At 55.2% G+C, this 23147-nt stretch overlaps 3 protein-coding genes across 3 annotated transcripts; 1 reads left to right on the forward strand and 2 right to left on the reverse strand.

The window, feature by feature from the left end:
• Window positions 1-16927: 16927 nt before the first annotated feature.
• On the reverse strand, window positions 16928-17284 carry IUM83_11465 (Alanine-tRNA ligase; the record flags this gene model as incomplete). Its single annotated transcript, XM_067936025.1, has 1 exon — window positions 16928-17284. The coding sequence occupies one exon, from the start codon at window positions 17282-17284 to the stop codon at window positions 16928-16930; it is 357 nt and encodes a 118-aa protein (XP_067781682.1).
• Window positions 17285-17735: 451 nt separating this feature from the next.
• On the forward strand, window positions 17736-18797 carry IUM83_11466 (NADP-dependent alcohol dehydrogenase C 2; the record flags this gene model as incomplete). The annotated part of the gene is made up of 2 exons (XM_067936026.1): window positions 17736-17987; window positions 18039-18797. The coding sequence occupies 2 exons, from the start codon at window positions 17736-17738 to the stop codon at window positions 18795-18797; spliced, it is 1011 nt and encodes a 336-aa protein (XP_067781847.1).
• Window positions 18798-19253: 456 nt separating this feature from the next.
• IUM83_11467 (pseudouridine synthase) lies at window positions 19254-22505 on the reverse strand (the record flags this gene model as incomplete). Its single annotated transcript, XM_067936027.1, has 3 exons — window positions 19254-19258; window positions 19712-20311; window positions 21818-22505. 3 exons carry the CDS (start codon window positions 22503-22505, stop codon window positions 19254-19256), a joined length of 1293 nt encoding a protein of 430 aa, XP_067781726.1.
• Between the last annotated feature and the right edge of the window lie 642 nt (window positions 22506-23147).

Raw genomic sequence — 23147 nt, forward strand, 5'->3', positions numbered from 1 at the left:
CGCAGCGCGCACGATATTTGGTATCAAATATCGTGACTAACCCGATTGACGAGGCGACCAAGGTCGTCACGTTCATGAAGGGGCTTAGAGATGGGCCTGTGAAGACCTATCTCTTCCGAGAGTACCCGAGTACTCTCGAAGTTGCGATTACTCTTGCCATGCAAGAAGAGTTTAGCCTGCGGCAGGCTAAACTGCATGTGAACGTGCCGAGGCCGCAACCACGCCCGGTAGCGAGGACGGGAGGTCCGGAACCAATGGACCTCTCGAGCGCAACAACTGCTGGTTACCAGCAGCAGGGAGGTAACGTGCGATGCTTCCGTTGCGGAAGGATCGGTCACTTTGCACGGGAGTGCACAGCTCCCATGCCCCCTGGAGGTGGCCGTCGTGGCGATGCTAGGCATCGCCGCGGACCAACAAAAAACGCGAACATCCAGTAGGCGCGGGGCGCCCTACTGGTAATGCAGTCGCGCGTGCCGACATCGGGCACGCGACACTGAGGACTGCAGCCCCAGTGAGACCAGCTCTCACTGCAAGAAACAAGATGACAGGCCAAACCTAGTCATCTTGAGGTTTACTCGAAGAGAGCGAGTGACTCTCTTCGAGCATTGGTAGACTCAGGCGCGTCGAGCAACTTTGTTCGACTACGAAGCCTGTCAAGACTAGACTTCGAGGAGGTAGATACACCTCGAAGTCTTCTGGAGGTACGACTGGCAACAGGTGCCATCGTGAAGACCGAGAAGCGCGTCGTGAACGTGCGCTTCTCGTACAAACAACGAGTGTTTGTCGAACACTTTATCGTCCTGGACCTGGACGATAAATTCGACGTAGTAATGGGCATGCCGTGGCTTGCACGGCATGATCCGGTAATAGACTGGAAGAAGCGCACGCTCGTGCGCTTCGGACGCGACAGCGGAACAGAGAGCGATGGCCCTGTTACCGCAGCGCGCGCACCAGCAGGTGCGCGCGGCTCACCAGTCGAGACAGCGCTTTATGCTGCTGTCCCGGAGTGCCCAAGAAGTGCGCGAGGGCGCGCACAAGTGAGACCCACGTCGGCAATGCTGCCGACGTCGGAAGAAAAAGATGTGTTGGTTCCGGGAACCAACACCCACGTTCAAGCGTGTAAGGGACAGTCCCTGACCCGAAGCGGTCAGGTCGACAACGACGCGTCGGCTCCGGGAGCCGACGCACCCTCGGTCATGAGGGGCTCCGCCAATGAATGGCGTCGAGGTGACGAAGGCGTGTCAACTCCGGGAGTTGACGCTGCAAACAGTGCGGACGGTTGCAAACGTACCGCACTGACGCAATTTGCATGCTGTCGTGCAGCCGGGCTGTACGACGAAGCGCCATGCGATCAAGCCGGGCTTGATATCGCGCGCCCGCAGACAGGGTCTGTCGGCGAAGAGACACATTACCGTGCAGCCGGCTGCACGAAGGAAAATGCGGTCAAGCCGGGCTTGATACCGCGCGCCCGCGGACAGGGTCCGCCGGCGAACAACTGTCCACGGCCGGGCCTGGACCAGAAGAACAACTGTGCGGAGCCGGGCTCCGCACAACAAGAAGATGGCGCAAGCGGAAAACGCTGCGCAAGTCTCGGTCCGGGACTGAGACGCAACAAGAGCAGTCTGCTGGGCAGACTGCGGCGGTGACGCCGAATGTCGAGACGCTAAGCATCTTTACGCGCACCGATACTGGATTCCAGTATCATGAGATGGAACTCGCTAGTCCTCCGACGATGGCGTCGGAGTTGACTTCGCTTCCAGTCATGAGCTGGAAGCGCTTCACGCGCGACTTGCACGATGGACGCATCGAGCAGGTCTGCGTTCTTTCGGACAGCGAAAGAACGGAGAGCGAGAGCGAAGAGCTGAGGCAGCTCTTCATGGGAAGTACCACTGAGAGTGAAGACACTCTCAGTGCGAAGACGAAGCGAGAGCGCTTCGAGGAACAAGGTTGGGACTCGCTGAAGTCGAGTCCCTATTACGAATTGTTGAGGGAGTACAAAGACGTACTCCCGGAAGAGATTCCTGCGGAGCTTCCGCAGGATAAGGGCATTCAGCACGAGATTGATCTCGTGCCGGGCACGAAGTACTGTGTCACGCGGCAGTGGCCACTGCCGCGAGAGCAAGTAAAAGCAATCGACGACTTCTTTGAAAGTCGTCGTAAGACAGGACAAGTGCGGGAATCAAAGTCCCCGCACAGTGCTCCGACGTTCTGTGTCAAGAAGCCACAGGGCGGATGGCGCATCGTTCATGCCTACAACAAGCTGAACGATGCGACGGTACCGGCGCAGACGCCGATACCGCGAAAAGATGTTATCATCGATTCGATGGCCGGGAGCACCGTTTACAGTGCTCTCGACTTGCGAGATGGATTCTATCAAATCCTAATGCGTGAGAGCGATATCCCTCTCACGGCAGTGAGCACGCCAAGCGGCATGCTCTGGGAATGGCTAGTAATGCCACAGGGGCTTAAGAATGCCCCTGCGACTTTCAACAGGTGCGTAACGCACTTGTTGCGCTCGGTGTGCGACTTCGCGCCGAGCTACTTCGATGATGTGTTCATCCACAGCCGAGCTGTGGACGGAAAGACTGACGTAGAGATGCACAGGGTGCATCCCCGGAAGCTACTTGAGCTTATGCGAAAGCATAAGCTCTACGCGAACCTGAAGAAGTGTAGCTTCGGGGCGAGCGAGATACCCGTCCTTGGATGTCTCGTAGGAAAAAAACCGTGTTCGCCCTGACCCGGAAAAGGTCAGAGTGATTAATGAATGGCCAACGCCTTCAAGTGTCAAGGAACTGAGGCAGTTCCTTGGCTTGGCCACGTACTTGTGCAAGTACGTGGAGGACTATGCGGGCAAGATCCGCCCGCTGTCACAGCTTCTTAAGAAAGAAGCTGTGTGGAATTGGACACCCGATTGCCAGAAGGCATTCGATGCAGTCAAGCGGGGCTTGACTGAGGCACCGATCTTGGCAGTGGCTGACCAAGATCGCCCATTTCACGTAATGTGTGACGCATCCGATTTCGCGATCGGATGCGCGTTGATGCAGCACGATCACGAGGGCCGTGATCGTGTCGTCTACTACTACCAATCGCGTCAGCTGAAGCCAGCTGAGCGCAACTATCCGGTGCATGACAAGGAACTCCTTGCCATGAAGTATGCACTCGCGAAGTTCTGAGTGTATCTACTTGGAAGTAGACCATTCGTGGTCTACACCGACCATGCTTCACTGCGCACCGCAGTGAAGTCGCCACACATTTCACAAAGAATGGCGAGATGGCTCTCATTCTTTGCGGAGTATAACTTCCGGGTCGAATACAAACCCGGAAGATTGAATGTAGTGGCCGACGCGTTGTCACGTCGGCCGGACTATGCAGAAGCTGTTCACGTGAATGCAATTGACGCCATACGATCGAGCAAACCCACATCATCTCTGTTGGATGATGTGAAGGCCGCGTACGCGCACGACGCGGACGCGAAGCTCTTGCTGGCCTATGGCACAGCGCCTTCTGACAAGTCCCGTCAGAAGCTGCCCAAGCACCTTCGAGCGCGTGCACACCGCTTTCGTGTGCACGAAGGACTGCTACTCTACAACGCAGTCGACGACAATGCGGATCGCGTTGTCGTGCCAAATGACCATGACCTGCGACTCAGGATCATGTACGAGTATCATGATGCCCCGACTGCGGGACATCTCGGACGTGAGAAGACTTACGTCCTTCTCACGCGCGACTTCTACTGGCACCACCAGTATAAGTGGGTGCGCAAGTACATCCGTGCTTGCGAGGTATGCCAACGCGTAAAGCCTGCGCCATTCGCGCAGGCTCCACTGCAATCACTACCGACTCCGTTGGAGTGCTGGAAGTCCATGTCTTTGGACTTCATCTTTGGTCTTCCCCCGGACAGCGGAGGGAACACCGGTGTTGTGGTCTTTGTAGACCGCTTCAGCAAGATGGCATATCTTGCTGCGGTGCCGGCAGAGGTGACCGCGAAGCAGACGGCCCGTCTGCTCGTCGACATGGTGTTCAAACACCATGGCATGCCGTCCGACATCGTGTCGGACAGAGACCCGCGCTTCACAGCGCACCTGTGGCAAGAAGTGTTTACACTTCTTGGGAGCCAGCTTTCCATGTCGACTGCGGATCATCCGCAGACGGACGGTCAAACCGAGCGCGTGAATCGCGTGCTCGTCGATATGTTGAAGAGCTACGCTCACTCGTTCCAATACTGGAGCGAGTGCTTATCGATGGCAGAGTTTGCCATCAATAACTCAGTGCATGCCTCGACCGGGCATACACCGTTCTACGTGAATGCCATGCGGCATCCACGTCTACCGAGTTTACTCGGAGTGATGGCTCCCACTTTAAGTGGGGGAGGATCTACGACTGCATCACAGCAGTCGCAAAAAGCCGCTGACACCTGCACAGTGTCAGCCGCGACAACAAGGAACAAGACAACCAGGTCTGCGCCCCGCGCAGACCTTGGCAGGAAGAACCAAGGGTCAGCGCCCTGCGCTGACCCCCAGAACAAGGAAAACGAGTCTGTGATCTGCACAGACTCCACAAGGAACAAGGACCACGGGTCTGCGCAGGGCGCAGACACCGCAAAGAACCACGCAGAGGCCGGGCCTCTAGCGGAGAGCGAGCTGAATGACTTCAGCTCGGATGCAATCAGTTTCATCACCAAAAGACAAGCCGTGATTCGGTTTGTCCAAGACACAATAGCAGCTTCTGTTGATCAACAGAAGCTGAACGCAGACAATGCGGGCAGAGGCAACACAAATGAATTTAAAGTTGGTTCATTAGTTTTGTTAGCTACACAAAACCTGCCTAGACATGCAGTTTCGGATTTCGGAGCAAGCAAGCTTGCTCCGCGCTTCATCGGGCCGTTCACTGTGTTGGCACGGCACGGCAACGCATACACGCTAGACATACCGTCTAGCATGCGCCTCCATCCGACCTTTTACGTCGGACGGCTGAAGCCATACCGGCAGCACGAGCCATCTAGCTCGGCTGACCCGAAGCCTCGGCAGGAGCCGAGGCAGCAGCGGAGGACTTGGCCTCGGCGACGAGCAACCTCTCCTCCAGCGCGCGGACGCGCTGGAGCAACCCTTCATCTGGGTCCCCAGCTCGACCTGGATATTCGAGGCGGTCTGCGAGACCGCCGCGACTTGGGCCTTCTGGTTCGCCAGCTCCTGTTTTAGGGCGGCGAACTCAGCGCCCTGCAGACGCTCCACGACGGTCACCCGGTCGTGGAGAGGCGCATACTGACCAGCCCGGGGCTGATCATACCCGGGGCGTGTTCCCACCCCCGCCACCGCCGATCCGTGACGCCCGCGGCTCAACCCGCTGGATTGTTGAGCGGATTGTTGACCACAGTATCCCGAAAACGAACCCTCAAGGGGCTCGTTTTCGTATTCGTTGGAGAGGATTTCCTCCCCATCGAGATACATAGAGCCGCGGAACGTCTTGCTGGAGGACGTTCCGGAAATGGTGAGGGCGTACGAAGAGCAGTACGCGCTGGCGCAGCGGAAGAAACACGAGCGCTGCGATCATCGCTAGCGCCCGAACCCTCACGTGCTAAGAACTTAGCACGGAGCTCTTTGAGACTCTCGGGCACACGGAACGACGTGTACCCGTTCAGGTCGCGGTCGCTCAAGCGGACCGCGCCTGGAAAGCACTTCGTGCACTGAAAGCCCTCGGGCACAGCGCACGGCACATTCGCCTCCTCAGCAGCAACATGAAGTTGCTCCAGCTTTCCACGCTTCGAGTACGTCTCGAAGCGATCACGCGCTGCTTAATCCGATCACGGTAAGCACTCGGCCTCTTGTTGAAGTTCTCAACAAAGGCGTTCCAGCTTTGACAAAGTGCCTGCCATTCGGGCACTTTGCTGCGAGAAGAGGTCTTCTTGCTTTGAAACCATCGGAGCTCATGGAAGAGTCCGACGTAATAATCGCGCCTTTGATGCGTTTCCGCATCAAAGTGCAGCTCGGCAGCCACAGCGTCATCTTTGATGGCGCTGCATACGTACAGCGGCACCTCATTCGGAGGTACCGAGTTCCCATACCGGTCCGCGATCTCGGACGCGGACGGCATCCATGGATCGCGCGCTGCAGGCGCAGCGCGCGGAGAGCCTTGAGCTTTAACATCACGCGCTGCAGCAGCAGCGCGCGGAGTACTGAGAGCCCCAGCTGAAGCGAGTGGGGTATCACTCTCAGTACGCGAACGCTTCGAACTCGAAGCGTCCGATTCGTCCCCTTCACGCGGGCGAACGTTCTTGGCGTGAGGGTCGAGCGATTCGCTCGACACTGAGTCTTTACGCTTTGAGGGCGAGTCCTCCTCGCCCTCCATGTCTTCATCGTCGTCGTCGAAGTCGACGACGTCGCCATACTTCGCCTTCTGGCGCTCGAAGTAGTCATCGATGGAGAGATGACTCTCCACCGACTTCGGAGTCTTCTTCTCTTGAGGCATGCTCATCGTTGAATGAGTGCGGACTTCTTTTCCAAACGCGGAGAATTGACGAATGGTCAATTCAGAAGATTGACGTGCGGAGACCCCGCGCGTCTAACCTTAAGGGGGGGATGGTGTAACGGGGTTACACGTACAAGTGGCTGCAAGCCACTTGTGAATTTAACAGATAAGTTATCTGTTAAACGTTTTGGATACTTCCTCACATTGGTGTAAGACACACCGATGGATACATTGAAGTGGACCACCACAGTGAGTGGTCCACACATACCCAAAAGATCCTATTGGTAGAAAGCAGCATCTTTCTACCAATCAGAGACATGCATATTAGCGGGGCTCTGACAGCCAGCCGCTGCCAACCCTTTCATAGATGATAAACAGTTTTTAGCAGATTTTAGAGGAAGATCAATTTACAAACAATACAGTTCTCATTTTACCTAATCTAAGTCACTTGGAATCCTTTTGTTACTTAACTTATATTTGTGTATTCAAATATAATTAACCTAAGTAATTACTAAGTACTTACGCTTCCTCATACACGTTGCGCAACGTGTAAGCTAAAGTAGTGAGTCAAGTTAGACCCACTACAGACACTGTGCAGGTGTCAGCGGCTTTTTGCGACTGCTGTGTTGCAGTCGTAGATCCTCCCCCACTTAAAGTGGGAGCCATCACTCCGAGTAAACTCGGCAGACGGGGATGCCGCATGGCATTCACATAAAACGGTGTACGCCCGGTTGAGGCATGCACCGAGTTATTGATGGCGAATTCCGCCATCGACAAACACTCGCTCCAGTATTGGAACGAGTGAGCGTAGCTCTTCAACATATCGACAAGCACGCGATTCACGCGCTCGGTTTGACCGTCCGTCTGCGGATGATCCGCAGTCGACATGGAAAGCTGGCTCCCAAGAAGTGTAAACACTTCTTGCCACAGGTGCGCTGTGAAGCGCGGGTCTCTGTCCGACACGATGTCGGACGGCATGCCATGGTGTTTGAACACCATGTCGACGAGCAGACGGGCCGTCTGCTTCGCGGTCACCTCTGCCGGCACTGTAGCAAGATATGCCATCTTGCTGAAGCGGTCGACGAAGACCACAACACCGGTGTTCCCTCCGTTGTCCGGGGGAAGACCAAAGATGAAGTCCAAAGACATGGACTTCCAGCACTCCGACGGAGTCGGTAGTGATTGCAGTGGAGCCTGCGCGAATGGCGCAGGCTTTACGCGTTGGCACACCTCGCAAGCACGGACGTACTTGCGCACCCACTTGTACTGGTGGTGCCAGTAGAAGTCACGCGTGAGAAGGACGTATGTCTTCTCACGTCCGAGATGTCCCGCAGACAGGGCATCATGATACTCGTACATGATCCTGAGTCGCAGGTCATGGTCATTTGGCACGACAACGCGATCCGCATTGTCGTCGACTGCGTTGTAGAGTAGCAGTCCTTCGTGCACACGAAAGCGGTGTGCACGCGCTCGAAGGTGCTTGGGCAACTTCTGACGGGACTTGTCAGAAGGCGCTGTGCCATAGGCCAGCAAGAGCTTCGCGTCCGCGTCGTGCGCGTACGCGGCCTTCACATCATCCAACAGAGATGATGTGGGTTTGCTCGATCGTATGGCGTCAATTGCATTCACGTCAACAGCTTCTGCATAGTCCGGCCGACGTGACAACGCGTCGGCCACTACATTCAATCTTCCGGGTTTGTATTCGACCCGGAAGTTATACTCCGCAAAGAATGAGAGCCATCTCGCCATTCTTTGTGAAATGTGTGGCGACTTCACTGCGGTGCGCAGTGAAGCATGGTCGGTGTAGACCACGAATGGTCTACTTCCAAGTAGATACACTCAGAACTTCGCGAGTGCATACTTCATGGCAAGGAGTTCCTTGTCATGCACCGGATAGTTGCGCTCAGCTGGCTTCAGCTGACGCGATTGGTAGTAGACGACACGATCACGGCCCTCGTGATCGTGCTGCATCAACGCGCATCCGATCGCGAAATCGGATGCGTCACACATTACGTGAAATGGGCGATCTTGGTCAGCCACTGCCAAGATCGGCGCCTCAGTCAAGCCCCGCTTGACTGCATCGAATGCCTTCTGGCAATCGGGTGTCCAATTCCACACAGCTTCTTTCTTAAGAAGCTGTGACAGCGGGCGGATCTTGCCCGCATAGTCCTCCACGTACTTGCACAAGTACGTGGCCAAGCCAAGGAACTGCCTCAGTTCCTTGACACTTGAAGGCGTTGGCCATTCATTAATCACTCTGACCTTTTCCGGGTCAGGGCGAACACGGTTTTTTTCCTACGAGACATCCAAGGACGGGTATCTCGCTCGCCCCGAAGCTACACTTCTTCAGGTTCGCGTAGAGCTTATGCTTTCGCGTAAGCTCAAGTAGCTTCCGGGGATGCACCCTGTGCATCTCTACGTCAGTCTTTCCGTCCACAGCTCGGCTGTGGATGAACACATCATCGAAGTAGCTCGGCGCGAAGTCGCACACCGAGCGCAACAAGTGCGTTACGCACCTGTTGAAAGTCGCAGGGGCATTCTTAAGCCCCTGTGGCATTACTAGCCATTCCCAGAGCATGCCGCTTGGCGTGCTCACTGCCGTGAGAGGGATATCGCTCTCACGCATTAGGATTTGATAGAATCCATCTCGCAAGTCGAGAGCACTGTAAACAGTGCTCCCGGCCATCGAATCGATGATAACATCTTTTCGCGGTATCGGCGTCTGCGCCGGTACCGTCGCATCGTTCAGCTTGTTGTAGGCATGGACGATGCGCCGTCCGCCCTGTGGCTTTTTGGCACAGAACGTCGGAGCACTGTGCGGGGACTTTGATTCCCGCACTTGTCCTGCTTTACGACGACTTTCAAAGAAGTCGTCGATTGCTTTTACTTGCTCTCGCGGCAGTGGCCACTGCCGCGTGACACAGTACTTCGTGCCCGGCACGAGATCAATCTCGTGCTGAATGCCCTTATCCTGCGGAAGCTCCGCAGGAATCTCTTCCGGGAGTACGTCTTTGTACTCCCTCAACAATTCGTAATAGGGACTCGACTTCAGCGAGTCCCAACCTTGTTCCTCGAAGCGCTCTCGCTTCGTCTTCGCACTGAGAGTGTCTTCACTCTCAGTGGTATTTCCCATGAAGAGCTGCCTCAGCTCTTCGCTCTCGCTCTCCGTTCTTTCGCTGTCCGAAAGAACGCAGACCTGCTCGATGCGTCCATCGTGCAAGTCGCGCGTGAAGCGCTTCCAGCTCATGACTGGAAGCGAAGTCAACTCCGACGCCATCGTCGGAGGACTAGCGAGTTCCATCTCATGATACTGGAATCCAGTATCGGTGCGCGTAAAGATGCTTAGCGTCTCGACATTCGGCGTCACCGCCGCAGTCTGCCCAGCAGACTGCTCTTGTTGCGTCTCGGTCCCGGACCGAGACTTGCGCAGCGTTTTCCGCTTGCGCCATCTTCTTGTTGTGCGGAGCCCGGCTCCGCACAGTTGTTCTTCTGGTCCAGGCCCGGCCGTGGACAGTTGTTCGCCGGCGGACCCTGTCCGCGGGCGCGCGGTATCAAGCCCGGCTTGACCGCATTTTCCTTCGTGCAGCCGGCTGCACGGTAATGTGTCTCTTCGCCGACAGACCCTGTCTGCGGGCGCGCGATATCAAGCCCGGCTTGATCGCATGGCGCTTCGTCGTACAGCCCGGCTGCACGACAGCATGCAAATTGCGTCAGTGCGGTACGTTTGCAACCGTCCGCACGGTTTGCAGCGTCAACTCCCGGAGTTGACACGCCTTCGTCACCTCGACGCCATTCATTGGCGGAGCCCCTCATGACCGAGGGTGCGTCGACTCCCGGAGTCGACGCGTCGTTGTCGACCTGACCTCTTCGGGTCAGGGACTGTCCCATGCGTACTTGAACGCGAGTGTTGGTTCCCGGAACCAACACATCTTTTCCTTCCGACGTCGGCAGCATTGCCGACGTGGATTTCTCTTGTGTGTGCCCTCGCGCACTTCTTGGGCACTCCGGGACAGCAGCATTAAGCGCTGTCTCGACTGGCGAGTCGCGCGCACCTGCTGGTGCGTGCGCTGCGGTAACAGGGCCATCTCTCTCTGTTCCGCTGTCGCGACCGAAGCGCACGAGTGCGCGCTTCTTCCAGTCTATCACCGGATCATGCCGTGCAAGCCACGGCATGCCCATTACTGTCGAATTTATCGTCCAGGTCCAGACGATAAGGTGTTCGACAAACACTCGTTGTTTGTACGAGAAGCGCACGTTCACGACGCGCTTCTCGGTCTTCACGATGGCACCTGTTGCCAATCGAACTTCCAGAAGACTTCGAGGTGTATCTACCCCCTCGAAGTCAAGTCTCGGCAGGCTCCGTAGTCGAACAAAGTTGTTCGACGCGCCCGAATCTACCAGATCGCGAAGAGAGTCGCTCGCCCTCTTCGAGTAAACCTTCAAGATGACTAGGTTTGGCCTGTCATCTTGCTTCTTGCAGCGAGAGCTAGTCTCACTGGGGGCTGCAGTCCTCAGTGTCGCGTGCCCGGCACGCGTGACTGCATTACCAGTAGGGCGCCCCGCGCCTACTGGATGTTCGCGTTTTTGTTTGTCCGCGGCGATGCCTAGCATCGCCACGACGGCCACCTCCGGGGGGCATGGGAGCTGTGCACTCCCGTGCAAAATGACCGATCCTTCGGCAACGGAAGCATCGCACGTTACCTCCCTGCTGCTGGTAACCAGCAGTTGTTGCATTCGAGAGGTCCATTGGTTCCGGACCTCCCGTGCTCACTACCGGGCGCGGTTGCGACCTCGGCACAGTTTAGGCTGCCGCAGGCTAAACTCTTCTTGCATGGCAAGGGTGATTACATCTTCCGAGAGTACCCGAGTACTCTCGAAGCTACTCGAGTACTCTCGAAGCTACTCGGGTACTCTCGGAAGAGATAGGTCTTCACGTGCCCATCTCTAAGTCCCTTCGTGAACGTGACGACTTTAGTCGCCTCGTCAATTGGATTGGTCACGATATTTGAGACCAAGTATCGTGCGCGCTGCGCGTAAGCATGAACGTCATGCTTACCCTGCTGAAGGTTGAGGAATTCCGCCCTCGACCGGAACTCGTTTTGCGGGGGCTCAAACGCTTGTCTGAGCTCCTCTTTGAATACTTCGTACGTGCTGAAGCACATAGGATCGGAGAATCGGCGTCCATACGCCCAACTCCTTGCGCGTCCGCCAAGGCAGGAGATGGCGAACGCGACCTTCGACAGCGGGTCGACGATGCGTCGAGCCGCTATGGCTGTGTCGAGCTCGACAAGCCACCGGAGGAGAGGCTCGCCCTCTCTTCCCACGTAATTGCTCACGCTCAATTTCAATGATTAAGCACGCGGTGTCGTCCCTGACGACGCCGTCACTGAGGAAGCAGCATCACGCTGCTCCTTCATGATGAATCCTAGAGCAACACCATGTTGCTCCGTCGGCGATAGCGTGCGCAACATCGTAGCTATCGCCGCTTCTCCAATGACTGTTGACAGTCGTTGGAGGGCTTCCCACTCTGGGTCAGACAGGTGGGGGCAGTCAGCGCGTGCAACATGCGTTGCAGGCGTGTTGGAGCTCTCCATGGGCACCTCCGTGCTCATGTGGTTCTCGGCTCCGCGTTCGTACACCTCGTACGAACGTCAAGCAGTCGGTCGTTGGACGGACTACAAATTGCTACCAGGTGTAGTGGGTCTAACTTGACTCACTACTTTAGCTTACACGTTGCGCTGCGTGTATGAGGAAGCGTAAGTACTTCGTAATTACTTAGGTTAATTATATTTGAATACATAAATATAAGTTAAATCAGATAAGATTCCAAGTGACTTAGATTAGGTAAAATGAGAACTGTATTGTTTGTAAATTGACCTTCCTCTAAAATCTGCTAAAAACTGTTTATCATCTATGAAAGGGTTGGCAGCGGCTGGCTGTCAGAGTCCCGCTAATATGCATGTCTCTGATTGGTAGGAAGATTCTCTTTTCTACCAATAGGACCTTTTGGGTAGGTGTGGACCACTCATTGTGGTGGCCCACTTCAATGTATCCATTGGTGTGTCTTACACCAAGGTGAGGAAGTATCTAAAACTTTTAACAGATATCCTATCCGTTAAATTCACAAGCCACTTGTACGTGTAACCCCGTTACACCCACTATGTGTCTGTGAGATAAAAGTCTCGGCGCATCGTCCGAGAATTGCGGGGTCCCCGCACTGCGGGGAGAGGGTAGGACCCACACTCCCACGTCGCGTATCGTGGTGAATTGGTGGCCTTAGTCACTAAGGGTACCGGTAGTAGTAGTGCCCATGCCACCAGTTGTGGCCACCTCACACAGCATGCTTTCAACTTCAACTTCCATAGTAAAGCTAAGTCTAATGTATCTTGCTTACCAAAAATACTACGGACCGGAATAGATGGCCCGAAGCTTTCTACCCGCGTCGATCAGGCACGGACAGCTTCCTGTCCGCGTCGACCGTGCTCTTCTAGTCCAAGACGTGCCATTCGTCAATCTCTGTCGTCCCCAACTTACTGCCGATCCCCAAGTCTCCGACCAAGTCCCGATCCCCGAAGAAGAACAAGTCTACGATCAAGGGCAAATCTCCAACCAAGGCCAAGTCTCCAACCAAGGGCAAGTCTCCAACGAAGTCTCCAGTCAAGCTCCTAGAGCATACTGCCGAACAGATCGAGCTGTCCTCGAAGTCAGAGAAAACGGAATGTCCATGATGGAAGCAAGTAGGATGTATGGAGTTCCCCCGCGAACACTACGCCGTCACGTGAAAGAAGAAGTAGGAAAGAAACGAGGACCTCCTCCAGCATTGACCCCTGATGAAGAGACGTCGATTGTGGAAGGTCTTCTCGATCGGGCGAATAAGGGCTTTCCAGCGAATCGGCTTCGACTAACCAACATCGTACAAGACATAGTCAGCGACGGACGGAAATCATACTTCCCGTCCAGTGGTCCTTCTCGTCAATGTATTGCCGGGTTTCTCAACATTCACAACATTGAAGGCCGTGCTGTGCGTGGTTTAGTCCGAGATGGTCTGTCCTTACAAGGGCTCCGGAGCTACTCATTGACTGTCAACGAAGTGGCCATCCCACTCACGTGGGAGGAACAAGAAACACTAGCGCGGAAGACAATGGTAGATCTGGGTCCGCGACGCTTGCTCACGCACGAAGATTGCATGGAGGCTGAGGTCGAACACTTTCGAAGGAAGAAAGAGGCTGCCGAACTCATCATGATGAAGATGCGGCAAGCAAGAAAATAAGAGCCGCCTTTAGAATCGAGGAGAGAAAGCAAGCTCTCGCGGCAAAACGACGTGATGCCGCTGTTGTGAAAGCAGCGGCAGACGCTGAGAAATCCCGCAGACAACAAGATCGCAGGACGAAGGGCGCCAGATTACAAGGCAAGTTGAAGTTGAAGTGTAGAAAAGGGACACCATCTGAAGCTAAGAAGGCCTGTACCAAGAGACAGCGCCTCAATACTGACGATACAACAAGCTCAGTGCCGGACCAGAACGCTTATAAAGCTCTAGAGCTTTGTCCGGCCTGTTTTACGTGGCACGGGGCCAACCCATGCTCGGTCGAATTTTTGATCAGTCTGTAACAACATAATCGCCCTCTGTTCACTTGTACTTTGTATTGGGAAGGAGGGCACAACTGGTGCGCATCTTTTTTTGCCTTCTTTCTAGGCACCATTTTCAAACGATGAATGCAAACCTTTTTCCTTCGCCAAATCCGATCAACCTTTGGGTGTAGTTAGCCGACATCCAAACGTTTCTGATCATGTAAGCGGGGTGTTCTGAAGTGCTACAAAAACAAAATTATGCAGTTTTCAAATTTGGGTGGGCACTACTGCTACCAGTACCCTTAATTGCACTGGCCGAGTCAACAACATCCTGCTTTTGCCTGCATGTAGCTTGAATTTCATGATTATGCGAAACTAAAGTTCTGAGTTAAAGAGACATGCAAATCGGTTGCTTGCGTGCAGGTGCGATTTCATATGCACACGACGCCGATCTTGCGGCACTGCCCGGACGGGCAGGGGTATTGCACACCCTGACCTTCGTGTGGAGCTTATGGCCATGGCGGCTGTTGCCGTCACGGATTGGGCTGTCATGGGTTCTTGCCAGATGCACATTATTGGCGATGTTTTGTTTGCTGATCCCAGTTCCAAGGAGTGCCTGGGGGGCCTCCCAGTGGTGCGGTATATATCTCCCAATGCGGTACTGACATCCGCCACTGGATATAAAAGGCGTTCGTCAATGTGGTCTACTGGACGATCCTTGGCTACTGAGATAGGGGGTCCGGCAGATTTGCCCCAACGCAACGCGATGGTGTCTGCTCTATTCCTGCTCGCGGATGCATTTGGTGGAGCCTCCATGTCGTGGTCGCACACACGTATCACTGTTGATGCGCGGGGACTAAAGGGGCCGACAGTACGTGCATATCTTGCGGCGGAGACTGCTTACCTCGGGACACAATGCCTGGAATGGCTGCCGTATGCGGGTCTTACAGAGTTAAGACTTTGGGGACCATCCGGCACGATCGTGCGCCCACGACAGGAGCTGCGGCTACTATGTGGGCTGGGGATACGTCTTTGCGATCTCCTTCGTTGGCGTCGGCATGGCAATGGACAAATTACCTTAACGGCGCTATGTCCCGTTTCTCGACTGACGAAGTCTGTCACCTCCCAATTTCCGAGGCTGGCGCTACTATTGATCATTAACTTCCCACGGTCATTGTACTTGGAACTTCACTCCACTGAAGTGAGGATGAAGACGGCGCCTGTGCAATATCCGGTGATTACACAGGTGGACGAGGGACCTGCTCCGTTAGTACACGTCACCACTGGGTTGACCAAGATGCATACGTCTACAACTGTGGAAAGTGACCGCCAACGTACTGACCTTTTGACAAATACGCTGGCCCCTGATGTGCGCGACCACTCGGTCCACCCTCATCCTGCTTTAAGTCGAATGGTGTGTCTTTGGATTGGGACCCGCATGTGGCCCCATCCTCGCAAATATTATCGGCTTCACCTTGCGGGAACCGCTAGCCGACGGGCTACAGTCAAACTTCGGACCCGCACGGTACGGTGGTCTACGCTAAATGCTGATGCAGGAGCTGGCATGGACCGTTTAGAATGGAGCAGAATTAGACGGATTATTGGACTGGAAGCGTGGGGGGAGCAGCTGCTACTGCGTTTGAAACACGGAGCTCTCTCCCTTTACGACCCCTCGGTTGGTCGTATGGGATGCCCACATAACGCATGTTTGGGGATGAAGAATGTGGCCTATTTCATGTCTTCTGGACATGTCCAGTTGCTGTCAAACTCCGACGAGTCTTCCTTCACAAATGGACTGCATGTGGACTCGGGGCCTGCTCGCTCGAAAAAGCGATTTTTGCGCTCGATCTACCACAGAGAAATGGTTTGCCAGAATATGTCACTAAAGTCGCGGAGAGCTGCTGGCGCCTCGGCTCAGTACTCTACTTTCACGCTGAGTGGAGGTGGAGAGTGGCACACTTCAATAACCTCAACGATGTCTCAGCAGAGTATCATCAGGCGAGACTAGCAACACGTTTGCGCTCTGGTTATGACACGGTTCACCTACACCTACGATCTTGTGGCTCCGCTAAGCTAATGCGACGCGCATCCATCATTCTTCGCCAAGCTCTGGCAACCGAGTGGATACCCGCTGTTTCTTCCACTTTCGGCAACACGGGCACATTCCTGGTCTTCTTCGACGGTGGCTCTCGAGGCAATCCTGGCCCAGGAGGCAGTGGCGCGACTATTGTACGTGTCGGTAGCTCCATCGCAAACATGGAAGTTTGCTGGATGGTCAGTATGTCTTATGCCGCTCGGTCGACCACCAACAATCTAGCCGAAAATATGGGGCTCCTATCTGGGCTACGTGCCTGCAAGGAACACGGTTGGTTCCCTTTGCATGTCGTTGGGGATAGTGCGATGATTATCCGGTAGCACGCAACACGAACACCTCCTCGTGCCACGCGTCTGAAGTCTATTCACTGGCAATGCCGGAGGCTTGCGGACACGCCAGGAGTTATTTCTTGGCACCATCACCTACGGGAATTTAACAAAGCGGCTGATGCATTGGCGAACACTGCTATGGACACCAAGAAAATTGCTCAACGAGCACCACATATTGTCGGGCATCATCACCCCAAGCGGGAGACAGCCGCCATTCGGACGTGGGACACTGGATAGCTCGAAACTGGAATGAGGACCCTTTGGGGCCCGATATATCATGGTGGAGGTCCTAGGCTGATGGAAGAGGATCAGTTATTGATCACAGAGCAACTCGCGATCTTGAGACGTAAGTTCGTATGGATATAGGAAGTCGTTAGATAACTATAAATGACATCGATATTTCTCAACAAAAAAAAAAGATTTCATCTGCACCACGCTTTGTGCAGCCCGGGTACGCGATCGGTAGTAGTTAGTGCTCTCCGTGATTATCGAGGTTGCTCGCAAACTCGGTCGACTTGGCGATGATCTGGCGCAGCTGTGTTGGCTTGTTGCGGCTCCGAAGAGCACTCTTGATATTTGACATCATTTTCGCAGGAAGGTCCGCCGAAGCATTGCGAGGGCTGAACACGGTGATAATCTGGGTTGCGAGTGCGTCATCATCTTGTGGGCTAGCATCTTTCTGCACCAAGTTCTTGATAAAGTCCACCACGCCCCGCTTGTCTTGGTCGGTGACGATGATAATGTTACTGCGGGTAACCAGCACGTTGTTGTCTGCAACCGTTGCATTCAGTGTCGTATCAGGATTTCGAGGATCTTCACCGTGCATCGAAGTTACCGCGCTCGGGTCAGCTGGCGCGGCAGGTATCGCATCAACCACATCAACGCCACAGCAAAAGGCCAGAAGGCTACGAAGATTTCGTTGGGCAATAGCAAGGAATACGCGTCGATGAAGATGGAAAAATACTTAGAAATAGGTTGGCATCATTGTCATTCATACTTTGAAGCTGTGTCGAGGTTTCCAGCCGTAACATTCACAGTACTGTCAATCGCCTTAGTACCAGCGTGACGAAGGAAGAGTTGAAAAGACTGGGACATCAGGGATTGATTATGAAGATCCCAGGATTACGAGGAAAGTGACTGACAGACCAGCCCCGACTCCCCGTAATCGCTTTTGATGACGGTGAAATCTATTATATAACATGACGCTGCTCATTAGCTAGACATCCTAGGTCATTTAGGAATTTCTTCCTTCCTTTCAACAACCACCTGCCAGCGCAATGTCTACAGCTCCGCGAACCGTGAACGCCTACGCCGCCTTCGATGCCAAAGGAGAAGTCAGGCCCTGGCAGTACCAGTCTCGACCACTCGGACCCGAAGACGTGGAGATCAAAATCTCCCACTCGGGCATCTGCGGCTCTGACATTCATACAATGGAAGGCGGCTGGGGTCCTGCTGCTTACCCGTGCGTCGTTGGCCATGAGATCGTTGGTGAAGTGACTCTGGCAGGATCCGACGTGAAGACCCTCAAAGTTGGCGACCGCGTAGCTGTCGGTGCACAAGTCTGGGCGTGCCTGAACAAGAACCCCGAGAAACCTTGCAGCGACTGTGCGGATGGCGAAGACGCAGTGTGCGACCATGCTGTATACACGTACGCCTCGACATACCCGGATGGTTCGCCGTCTTACGGTGGCTACGCTGACTATGTACGCGTGGACAACAACTACGCCTTCAAGCTACCGGACAACATCCCCTCTGACGTTGCGCCTCCGCTCATGTGCGCTGGTGCTACCGTCTTCACGCCGCTAAAGCAGGAGGGTGTGAAGGCCGGGGATCGTGTTGGTGTGGTTGGCATTGGGGGTTTAGGCCACCTTGCGATCCAGTTCATCCGAGCGCTTGGTGCCACTCCGATCGCGTTCTCTCGCTCTGCCAACAAGGAGCAAGAAATTCGCGCTCTTGGTGCCGAGGAGTTCTACAACCTAAGCGATGAGGCAGATCAGAAGAAGGCGGCTAACTCTGTTGACTACCTGGTTCTCACGGCTGACGCCAACAACATGCCATACAACCTGTATCTGAGCCTTGTCCGCAAGCGCGGCACTTTTATCATGGTCGGGCTCCCCAACGACGACGTGAAGTTCAGCCCTTTCTTCATCGTGCCGCGCGCAGTGCGCGTTCGTGGAAGCTGCATCGGCAGCATCCAGGACATCAGGGACATGCTGGAGCTGGCGTCGAAGAAGAATGTGCGTCCTATTGTCCAGAAGCTGCCAATGTCAAAGGTGAACGAAGGACTGGATATGGTGCGTGAGGGACGAGTGCGCTACCGTGTGGTGCTTGAAAACTAAGCCGCTAGAGTACGTCGGTCGGAGTTGCATCTGTAGCAGAGCCACCGAAGTATGTATAGCTTCTATGTTGGATCTTTCTGTCCACACGACTTGTTGAGCAACCCTCGGACAAGTTCACTAAAACCAACAGTACTTAGCTCCTAACAAAAATGGCAGCTATGTTTTGAGTCGACTGCTACCCATTATTCCATGCGCTATAGAGTCCGTTGCCTTGTTCACCTATCGCGACCGGCACCCACGCAACTTCCGGCACTGTCACAGCTCTGGATACTCAATGTGTAGGAACGTCGTTTAACCGCCTCGAGCATTTCACCACAAGGAAATCAAACTACAGCAGCGAAGCACTGCCCATGTGACACCAACTAATCGGTGCCGTTCGGAAGCATCAAGCTACAATACGGCGATATGGTTGTCGATCTCAAATTGTGAGGCTCGTATTGCCTTCGTTTGTATACACTACACTACAATCAACACACAAATACGGACAACACGCACATCTCCGTGCCAACCAAGTCTCGGAACATCGTCCGAGCAGAGCGCTGTCGACCTCTCCAAGTGGTACCTACCACCGGGAGATCCCCACCGCCGAACGAAACGAGCACCTACGCGCGCAGGTGGCGGTAGCCTCCAGTCTGTGGGGCCGTTTGCTTCGCTTGGACGGGGTCCTGCATGGGATCCGCAGTCTGTGAGACCCCGCCGTAGGCCCTTGCCAGTCGGAGCAGGAGTAGCAGCAGCAGTAGCAGAAGCGTCGGCCGCGGCGCCATTCGCACCATCACCAGCACCTGCCCCAGCACCAGCGGTGATGGCTGGACCCGCGTTTCCACCAACGCCAGCACCAGCAGCTCCGGTCGCCGGCGCGCCGGCGTAGCCACGCGTGCTCGGCGCTGTCCCGCCATAGCTTTTGGAAGGCCTACCGTATACGCCGTTGTGCTTGACGGCACCGTCGTCCGCCCTGTCGTAGCCACCGCTGCGTTTGACGGCATCGTCGTCCACCTTGTCGTAGCCACCGCTGCGTTTGACGGTGTCGTCGTCCACCTTGCCGTAGCCACCGCTGCGTTTGACGGCATCGTCGTCCACCTTGCCGTACGCAGTGTTTGGGCGTCCGTAGTTGTTCACAGGCTGACCATAGCCGCCGCTTCGTTTTGCATCGTCGTCCACTTTACCGTAGGCGTTGTTGCGCTTCACGGTGTCGTCGTCCTCCTTGCCGTATCCGGTGTTGGGGCGGCCGTAGCTGTTCGCGGGTCTACCATAGCGTGCGTTGCGCTTGTCGTCGTCGTCGACCTTGCCATATCCGGTGTTGGCATCGTCATTAACCTTGCCGTAGCCATCGCTGCGTCGGCCATAGGCGTTGGCAGGCTGGCCGTAGTCACTGTTGCGCTTCGCGTCGTCGTCGACCTTGCCGTACGCGTTATCGGTCTTGCCATAGCCGGCGGTTCGGCCATAGCTGTCGTGGTCTAGCCGCCCGTAAGTCTGCGCCACCTCGGTTGATGCCTCCACGGTGCTGCTCGTGAACACTACTGCCGCCACACATAGCGCGTAAATCGTCTTGTTGACCATCATCAGGTTGCTGTTGCGTATCGCTTTGGAGGCGCTTGGTCGGGATGCCCGCAAATCGGAGAATGAGACCACCTTCGCCTAGTTCCATCGTGCCGCGACAGCGCCCGCAACTCGCGCAGACTCGCGCCTCTATCCCGCGACGAACAGCAAGTTGACCTCCCGATCGGATGGCGGACCGGTGGGGTGGTCACCACGGTGGTCGACAGGTTTGCTGTCGCGTGAAGGGAGGCTGCATAGCGTGAACGTCAACACCGCGGGCGGTAGTAACTACACTGCGCTACAGGAGGGTAGCGCAGCCTCTATCATATATGTACGATAACAGTTGCCGGTCGCGTGGAGACCCCAACTGGTACGTGAATGCCTTTATCCAGGCTACACATGGGAGCACGTAGGCAGCCTGACTCAGATCAACATCAGTCGATATACATGTAGATATCGCACACTGGCAATCATTAGAGAGCGTGGACGGACGGATACAGCAGATGAGGATGCGCCAGCCCTCAGTAGAAGTGACTGTTGGCCGGTGCAGCAAGGTTGATAGTATCAACTTGATACTGGTAGACCACGTGTGCATATAAACGAAAACTACCGTGATACCAAGTTGGTCGGAGCTCTATCCGTTGACGACGAACCGTTGTGGGTAGTCGTTCATCCCATTACAGAGTTTTCCGAGGATTGAATTAGGCTCGTCTCTATTTCGATTTGCCACTTCAACGTGCGGTCACGTTTAGGAGTTAACCCACCAAGATCTTTTCGGTGGGGCGAAGGTTTACTACCATATTATATTATAATAGTAACGGGTGCCGTCGATTGTTGCAGCATTGATGTCTGGGAGTGTTTGTGGGTGCCCATATCGAATCGCCATAGCACAAAGAAGTTTTAACAGTGAAGCACTGCGCATGCGACCCCAACTAATCGGTGCCGTTCGGAAGCATCAAGCTACAATACGGCGATATGGTTGTCGATCTCAAATTGTGAGGCTCGTATTGCCTTCGTTTGTATACACTACACTACAATCAACACACAAATACGGACAACACGCACATCTCCGTGCCAACCAAGTCTCGGAACATCGTCCGAGCAGAGCGCTGTCGACCTCTCCAAGTGGTACCTACCACCGGGAGATCCCCACCGCCGAACGAAACGAGCACCTACGCGCGCAGGTGGCGGTAGCCTCCAGTCTGTGGGGCCGTTTGCTTCGCTTGGACGGGGTCCTGCATGGGATCCGCAGTCTGTGAGACCCCGCCGTAGGCCCTTGCCAGTCGGAGCAGGAGTAGCAGCAGCAGTAGCAGAAGCGTCGGCCGCGGCGCCATTCGCACCATCACCAGCACCTGCCCCAGCACCAGCGGTGATGGCTGGACCCGCGTTTCCACCAACGCCAGCACCAGCAGCTCCGGTCGCCGGCGCGCCGGCGTAGCCACGCGTGCTCGGCGCTGTCCCGCCATAGCTTTTGGAAGGCCTACCGTATACGCCGTTGTGCTTGACGGCGTCGTCATCTACTTTGCCATATTCAGTGTTGGGGCGTCCGTAGCTGTTCACCGGTCTGCCATAGCCAGCGTTTCGCTTGACGGCATCGTCGTCCACCTTGTCGTAGCCACCGCTGCGTTTGACGGTGTCGTCGTCCACCTTGCCGTAGCCACCGCTGCGTTTGACGGCATCGTCGTCCACCTCGCCGTACGCAGTGTTTGGGCGTCCGTAGTTGTTCACAGGCTGACCATAGCCGCCGCTTCGTTTTGCATCGTCGTCCACTTTACCGTAGGCGTTGTTGCGCTTCACGGTGTCGTCGTCCTCCTTGCCGTATCCGGTGTTGGGGCGGCCGTAGCTGTTCGCGGGTCTACCATAGCGTGCGTTGCGCTTGTCGTCGTCGTCGACCTTGCCATATCCGGTGTTGGCATCGTCATTAACCTTGCCGTAGCCATCGCTGCGTCGGCCATAGGCGTTGGCAGGCTGGCCGTAGTCACTGTTGCGCTTCGCGTCGTCGTCGACCTTGCCGTACGCGTTATCGGTCTTGCCATAGCCGGCGGTTCGGCCATAGCTGTCGTGGTCTAGCCGCCCGTAAGTCTGCGCCACCTCGGTTGATGCCTCCACGGTGCTGCTCGTGAACACTACTGCCGCCACACATAGCGCGTAAATCGTCTTGTTGACCATCATCAGGTTGCTGTTGCGTATCGCTTTGGAGGCGCTTGGTCGGGATGCCCGCAAATCGGAGAATGAGACCACCTTCGCCTAGTTCCATCGTGCCGCGACAGCGCCCGCAACTCGCGCAGACTCGCGCCTCTATCCCGCGACGAACAGCAAGTTGACCTCCCGATCGGATGGCGGACCGGTGGGGTGGTCACCACGGTGGTCGACAGGTTTGCTGTCGCGTGAAGGGAGGCTGCATAGCGTGAACGTCAACACCGCGGGCGGTAGTAACTACACTGCGCTACAGGAGGGTAGCGCAGCCTCTATCATATATGTACGATAACAGTTGCCGGTCGCGTGGAGACCCCAACTGGTACGTGAATGCCTTTATCCAGGCTACACATGGGAGCACGTAGGCAGCCTGACTCAGATCAACATCAGTCGATATACATGTAGATATCGCACACTGGCAATCATTAGAGAGCGTGGACGGACGGATACAGCAGATGAGGATGCGCCAGCCCTCAGTAGAAGTGACTGTTGGCCGGTGCAGCAAGGTTGATAGTATCAACTTGATACTGGTAGACCACGTGTGCATATAAACGAAAACTACCGTGATACCAAGTTGGTCGGAGCTCTATCCGTTGACGACGAACCGTTGTGGGTAGT

Source organism: Phytophthora cinnamomi, assembly GCF_018691715.1.
Source record: "Phytophthora cinnamomi strain GKB4 chromosome Unknown Contig114, whole genome shotgun sequence".
Classification (NCBI taxonomy): domain Eukaryota; phylum Oomycota; class Peronosporomycetes; order Peronosporales; family Peronosporaceae; genus Phytophthora; species Phytophthora cinnamomi.